The 6,935-nt window shown below is 44.2% G+C and overlaps 1 protein-coding gene across 1 annotated transcript; it reads right to left on the bottom strand.

Moving 5' to 3' along the window:
• On the bottom strand, positions 1–1,542 carry LOC311085950 (SCAN domain-containing protein 3-like; the record flags this gene model as incomplete). The annotated part of the gene is made up of 1 exon (XM_084118569.1): positions 1–1,542. One exon carries the CDS (start codon positions 1,540–1,542, stop codon positions 1–3), a length of 1,542 nt encoding a protein of 513 aa, XP_083974695.1.
• Between the last annotated feature and the right edge of the window lie 5,393 nt (positions 1,543–6,935).

Below are 6,935 nucleotides of genomic sequence, written 5' to 3'. Positions count from 1 at the left end.
TCAATGGCTAAAATTACATTTCCCCTCTGACACCAACTTTTTTACATCAGGCTTGGCCGCTGTCAGACTTATGCGCAAAGAGTCATCCAAGGACTGGTGTGACAGCCGGTTCCTCTCATGTGTTTTTATGTTGTTCATTTTGGAGAACGCAGCCTCACAGGTGTACGTCGAACCGAACATGGTGAGCACATACATAGCCAGCGTCTTCAATGTACCATACTCCTCGGGACAGGACAACCAAAATGCGCCCAGGTTTTCAGCACCACGGAGAGCAGCCTTCAGGTCCCCTGCGGCCTGGATTTCAGCCAGCTCGCTCTGAATGGCCGCTTCGTCCAAAGACATCATTTTCACTGCGTTTGTGGAGAATTCTCCACTTGGGTTGATGCTGAAAGGATCACGCACAAATCCAATGACATCCCTGGGAATTAAAAAGTCATCGAACCTGGAGGAGAAGTTGTCTTTTAATTGTGTGATGAATTTCTTCATCCTGTCTGTTACGTGGCTTTGTCCCACCTTCTTCAGTGTGCTGAAATGCAACAGCCTCCCCGACAACAAATCTGCGTTAAAAAGGTCAAGTTTGTTCCCAAACGCATCGAGTTTTTCCACCAGATCCACCACTGATTTCTCTTTTCCTTGCAGCTGGAGATTAAGTGCATTCAAATGCGAGAAAATGTCTGTCAAAAATGCAACGTTGGACATATATTCGCTGTCCTGCATGGTGCGGAGATGGTCAGCTCCCGCTTTTGCTTTGCTTTGTTTCAAAAACTCCACTACCTGGGCACTGAGTTCAACGAAGCGCTCCAGTGCTTTGCCCTTACTGAGCCAGCGCACGTCATTGTGGAGTAACAGGTCATCATGAGAAGCCTCGGATTCGAGCACAAATTTGCGGAACAGGCGATGCTGTGTGCTTGAGGTTCCTCTGATGTGGTTGATAATTTTCATTGTTTTCTCCATCACCTCTTTGAGCTCCCCACTTAGCTTTGCGCACAGCACACTTTGATGGATAATGCAGTGAAGCGCGTTAGTTTTAGGAGCGACAGTCTTTATTCTGCTCACCAGACCCTTGTTTTTGCCAATCATAGCAGGTGCTCCATCTGTCACTATCAGGTTGATTTTATCAAAGGACAATCCATGACTTTTAAAAAAATCCTCCAGTTTTCCGAAGATGATGTCAGCAGTGGTGTTGTCCTCCAGCGGAAGCAATGCCAGCAGCTCCTCTCGGAAATCTTTGCCATCAAAGAATCTGACAAAAACGCACAACTGTGAGATATCCGTATTGTCCGTGGACTTATCAATGGCCAACGAAATGTATTTGGCTTCCTTGATCCCTTCAATGACAACTTGCTGGACATGCTCTGCCAAGACGTGTACACGACGCGCGGCAGTTGAAGCAGAGAGAGGTATTTGTTTGACAGCTGCAATAATTCTGTCCATGGATTTGTCGGGGGCAAGTTCCTCCAGAACTGTGACCATGCACTCCTTGAAAACCTCACTTTCTGTGAAAGGTCGATTATGTTTGCAAAGCACCCAGGCAGCCTGCATTGATGCACACGTTGCTCTCTCTTGATCAGTTAAAGCTCGAGTAATAATGCCACTTGCACGGGAGTACGCAGATTTCAATGTGGCAATTTTTCTCTTTCGGGCCTCTGACTGCTCAGGATATGAATCCTTGAAATTTGTGTGTTTAGTGTTGTGGTGACGGCGCAGATTATATTCTTTTGCAACAGCAACAGTTTCGTTTCAAATGAGGCACACAGGTAACGCATTTCTGAAGGTTGGCATGATAAATGCGTACTTTTCAGTCCATTCGTCATTAAAGGATCTGTTTTCCGCGTCAACTTTTCGTTTCATGGCCTTTGAGAGTGCCATTTTAGCCTACCTGTGTTAAGAGGCCTTTTCCTTCCACTAACTGAAACTGTATTAGCGCTGAAGCCAGGGACGACAGCCCTATATCGATACTTTGTTTCATCTGTTTGTTTTTCAAGTGCTCTATAAATAAAGTTTACTTGAATTGAGACAAAGTATCTCTATCACTCCTGGTGGTTGACTGTGGTACAAGTGATAGGAGCCTGACTCATAAAGGCTAAAAATGCCTTCAGTTTTGTAATGAAATGAAAAAATATAAACAAATAAAAAACATTAAGTGATAATTTTATGCCAAAATTATATTTTTATTTCAATTTTTTGGGGGTCCGGCCCCCAAGGTGAGTGTCCAGTAAAATTCTGGCCCTCCGACAAATGTAGTTGGTGACCCCTGCAATAGGCGATAAGCCTATGCACGTTTTGTAATCTTTCTAACAGGCTATTTTGACGAAGACAGACAAATCCGTTTACAAGACTTGTGTTTCTTTTAATGCAAAAATCTTCAATCTTCAATAAATTTCATTTATCGTCTTCTGGTTGACCTTGTTTTCTTTATAATAACAGATTATGACCAGATTTAACTAGCAGGACAGCGCCTCCTGTCATTTAAACCACATTTGCCCTTAAATTAAAAAACTCTGATAATGCATACTTAAGGGTGTGTTGCAGTACTAATACACCTGCTGTATTATCATTACAATAGCACATGAAACAATAAATACAACTTGTCAGTCAAAAAAAGTACTGCCCAAAAGAATTCACTTACCGCACTCAAAAACAGCTTTGCGGCTTTAACTCCAAAACGGCATAACGTAAAGAAGAAATGTTTTCGTGGGTATGGTAGGCATTGCGTGCTGTACGTGCTAATGAAATTTGATGTACATGACGTGAGTGGTTTTCAAGGAAATCTCAGTGTTTCATCCGTCCCGTGTTTCAATCGACCCGTACCCTAATCACTGTTTCTTGAGGTAAGGGACAAAACATATTTTAGAAGTTTTTAATATTTAATATATTAATTATAAACTGATATATTTGTAGACAATGGTCTCAGCTAATGAGCCATGTAAGGGAACATTTTTCTGAAAATATATATATTTTTTCTTTCTAAAAATTTACATTTATTCACTTTTTAACTTAATCTGTGTCAACTCCGTCAGATAAAAAGCATGATATTTTAATTTGATCCATCCAACAACAGTATACAGTCTTCAATTATGTAATACTGGTGTTCAGTAAAGGAGTTGAGTAAAAAAATACTATAAATATTTGTTTTCCCTGTGTTAGGGTTATTAAGAACAATCCAGTTCCTAAATTTCTTAAATCTCTTCCCTCTGTTTTATTATTAAACAAATATAATGTTCTTAGGCAAATCAGACATAATTACAGTTCAGTTGATGTTTTAATATTCAAACACATTAAGTGAAAAAAAATGAATACAATATCTATTTCTAAATGAATAGAAACCTTCATCTGACTGTGTTTAATAATGACAGAGTTGACAGAAACAGATGGAGTTGTAAGGCCTGCTATATTGGTCCAATCTGCCGGTTCGCCAATACACGGGGAAGGTATCACGTGTTCTGTCCTCACTCATGCAAAGTATTGGTTGGTTAAATTTGTAATACATTGATCATACTGTATGTATTTACTCGTTAATTCATCTGACTCCATAAATGAAAGGTTTTAATAATATCTGTGCCTCACTAAAAGTGAGCGAATGTTTGACTATTCCTTTTAACCATTAAAAGAACAATGTCAAGATCAGTTAGAATAATCACATGTAACAATTTAATATTTCAGATATCAGAGATCAATTCCACAATCAATTCAAACATCTAGAACATGATTATACATTGGTTACACCAAAGAATCTTACCCAGCTTGTACCTGAGATAGAGAGAGAGAAGGGGAAAGAAAGAGAAAGAGAGAGAGAGAGAGAGAGAGAGAGAGACCCTATTCCATTCGTGTCCAGCAAAGAAGAGGCCCAGAGAGAGGGAGCACACCTTCCTTTATCCTCCTGACCAGGTGACATGGGGGATGCGGGAGACCACCCTCAAATGGCTTAACCAGTTTTCTCTAAACTTCTCTAAACCTTATTACCTTTTATTTTATCTATCTGGATATGAGATATCTGTACCACTCACTTTTGGCGCTTTTCCACTACACAGTACCAGCTCGGCTCGACTCGACTCGGCTCTGTTTGGTTTTCCACTGTGTAAAAGTTGTACCTGTACCTGCCTCCAGCGAGGTTCTAAGCGAGCTGAGGCAATACTAAAATGTGACGTGAAAACACGGCAGACTGCTGATTGGTCAGAGAGAATCGTCACTATTCACTGCGTCATCATTGCACGCGCCAGATGGAGTATCGTGAATAAAAAACAGCAAAAAAAACAGCATACACTCGATTTCCTCCATTGTTGTGTGGGTAGCGGGTGTGTCTCGCGCGTCTCGCGTAAAAGATTAAGTCACGGCAGTTTCCTGCGGCGTCGCTATGACGACCAGGTACTATTGTGGAGGTACTATCTGCAATGGAAAACGGAGCGAAAAGCGAGCCGAGCCGAGTCGAGTCGAATCGAGCTAAGTTGAGCTGGTACTGGTAATGGAAAAGCGCCATTTGAGACATTTCAAATGACACCAAAAAACATAACAGTCAGTGGTAAACATTCACATTAAACCATGTTCTTGTGTGAGTTCTTTTTTGTTTTCTGAGAGGAAGGGAGGTTGTATGGGGTAGGTCCATAGACCAGGCCTCAAACAGTATTTTCAGTCTTACAGCCAAGAGTCTCATTCTATGGGCTCAGCACAACCTGCGCTCGCTGAGGCCAGCGCACGTGCCAGGCATTCTGAACCAGGGTGCGGATATGTTATCCAGAGACAATGTTCCCCTAGGGGAATGGTCTCTCCACCCTCTCCACCGGTTCAACTAATATGGAGCATCTTCGGCGAGGCAGCGGTCGACCTCTTCACCTCCGAAGACAGCGCTCATTGCCGATTATTTTTCTCAAAGAACACGGACTCACTCGCCCACGAATGGCCGAATCGTCCACTGTATGCTTTTCCCCCGGTCGTGATGCTACCTCAGGTCATCAAACGGATCAGGGAAAGCAAATGTGCAGTGCTTCTTATAGCCCCTCTCTGGAAGACCCAGCTCTGGTTCTCCGAGTTGACACAACTGACACAAGAGATCTCCTCAGGCAGGCGAATGGGAAGATCTGGCATCCCCGTCCCGACTTATGGGCCCTTCACATGCTGAAATCCATCACTGACACGAGCGCCTTCAACCAGGCGCCTCTACGCTCAGAAATGGAGGGTGTTCTCTGTCTGGTGCGCTGATAGGAGCCTGAACCCCCACTCTTGCGAGATACCGAGTGTACTCGCCTTTTTACAAGAGCTTTTGGAAGCGGGTCGCACCCCCTCCACGCTCAAAGTATATGTGGCGGCCATAACAGCATCTCACGCTCCTGTGGCCGGACAATCACTAGGAAGAAACAACCTCATTGTCCGCTTCCTTAAAGGGGCAAGGAGGCTAAACCCTCCGCGACCTCCCTCTGTGCCTATCTGGGATCTCTCCACGGTCTTGGAAGCACTAAAGGGAGCCCCGTTTGAGCCACTTCAGTCTGCCGACCTGAAGCACCTCTCTCTCAAAACCACTCTTTTACTGGCGCTCGCCTCCATTAAAAGAGTGGGCGATTTACATGCACTGTCTTCGAGCGCGTCCTGTCTTGAGTTTGGACCTAACGACTGCAGAGCCGTCCTTAAGCCAAGGCATGGTTATATTCCTAAGGTGCTCTCCACGTCTTCAGAGCACAGGTTATTTCCCTAGCAGCTCTTTCCTCACCAGAGGACGAAAGAGGACGCAAATGTACTCTGTTCCGTCAGGGCTCTCAGAGTTTATCTAGAGCGTTCTGCCTCGTTCAGTCAGAACAGCTTTTTGTGTGCTTTGGCGGCTGCACCAAAGGTCTCGCCGTCTCAAAGCAGAGATTATTGAGCTGGATAGTTGACTCTATAGCGCTAGCCCCTTAGGCATCAGAGCTCATTCCACAAGAGGCATGGCCGCGTCTTGGGCCTGGTCAAGTGGAATACCCATCGAGGATATCTGTGCGGCGGCCGGCTGGACCTCGCCGTCCACATTTATCAGGTTTTATAACCTACAAGTCCCTGCTCTGCATTCTAGGGTACTTTCAGTATGAAATGTGTAAGCACAAACCCCCCATAAAACGTGGGCCCGATATTATCCGGTCCTGTTTATATATTATACATTTTATTTCATTTATTAAGGTTTGGCCCTCATTAGGCCCACTCCTCCTTTTTCCCTTTTGAAGCCCATCACTGACCGGCTTATTGGGTTCATACTTTATTCTTAAGGCTTCAGGTATCTTGCCTCAGGCTAATATTAGAGCGAAGTTAAGCACACACAGCGTTTTGAAGGGAGTTCCCATAGCGTAAGCTACTTACGCAATAGGAGAGACCTCTCGAAAGGGAACGTCTCGGTTACTAAAGTAACCTCGGTTCCCTGAGATGAGGGAACGAGTATTGTGTAACTTGCCGTGCTTGTGCTTTGGTCAGGGAATGGCTTCAATCAATTTAACCAAAGACTGACAGACGATGGGCTCAATTTATAGCCTCTGGCCACGCCCATCCTGGCGGGCTCTGACGTGTCAGGGCCCTGTCATAGGTTTATGCAGTTGCCGCAGCACAGCTGCACTGCGTTTTACAAAAATGCTTCAGTATTCTCGAGAAAAGGAGTTTTCCCATAGCGTAAGCTACTTTAGCAATACTCGTTCCCTCATCTCAGGGAACCGAGGTTACGTTAGTAACCAAGACGTTTTACGCCCGCGGATACGGTTCTGTGCACTCGTATTACATACACGCACCTGATTTGTATGTGCGCTATTATGTTACTTACAAATAATCTCATGCTGTGTGTTTTGTGTAAATACTTGCCTCCACACATTAAAGTCTGCGTGAACCGGAAGTTGCAAACGGCTTTTCTCCAGTGTTGTGACGTATTTCCCAGTGAAAAGGAATATTGAACAGAGGGCAGGGTTTTACTCTAGCGCTCCTCCTCTCCA

The sequence above is a fragment of the Abramis brama genome (assembly GCF_963993115.1).
Source record: "Abramis brama genome assembly, chromosome: 6".
Taxonomy (NCBI): Eukaryota; Metazoa; Chordata; class Actinopteri; order Cypriniformes; family Leuciscidae; genus Abramis; species Abramis brama.
Note: the sequence above shows the minus strand (reverse complement) of the source record. Positions and strands in the feature narration are given on the sequence as shown.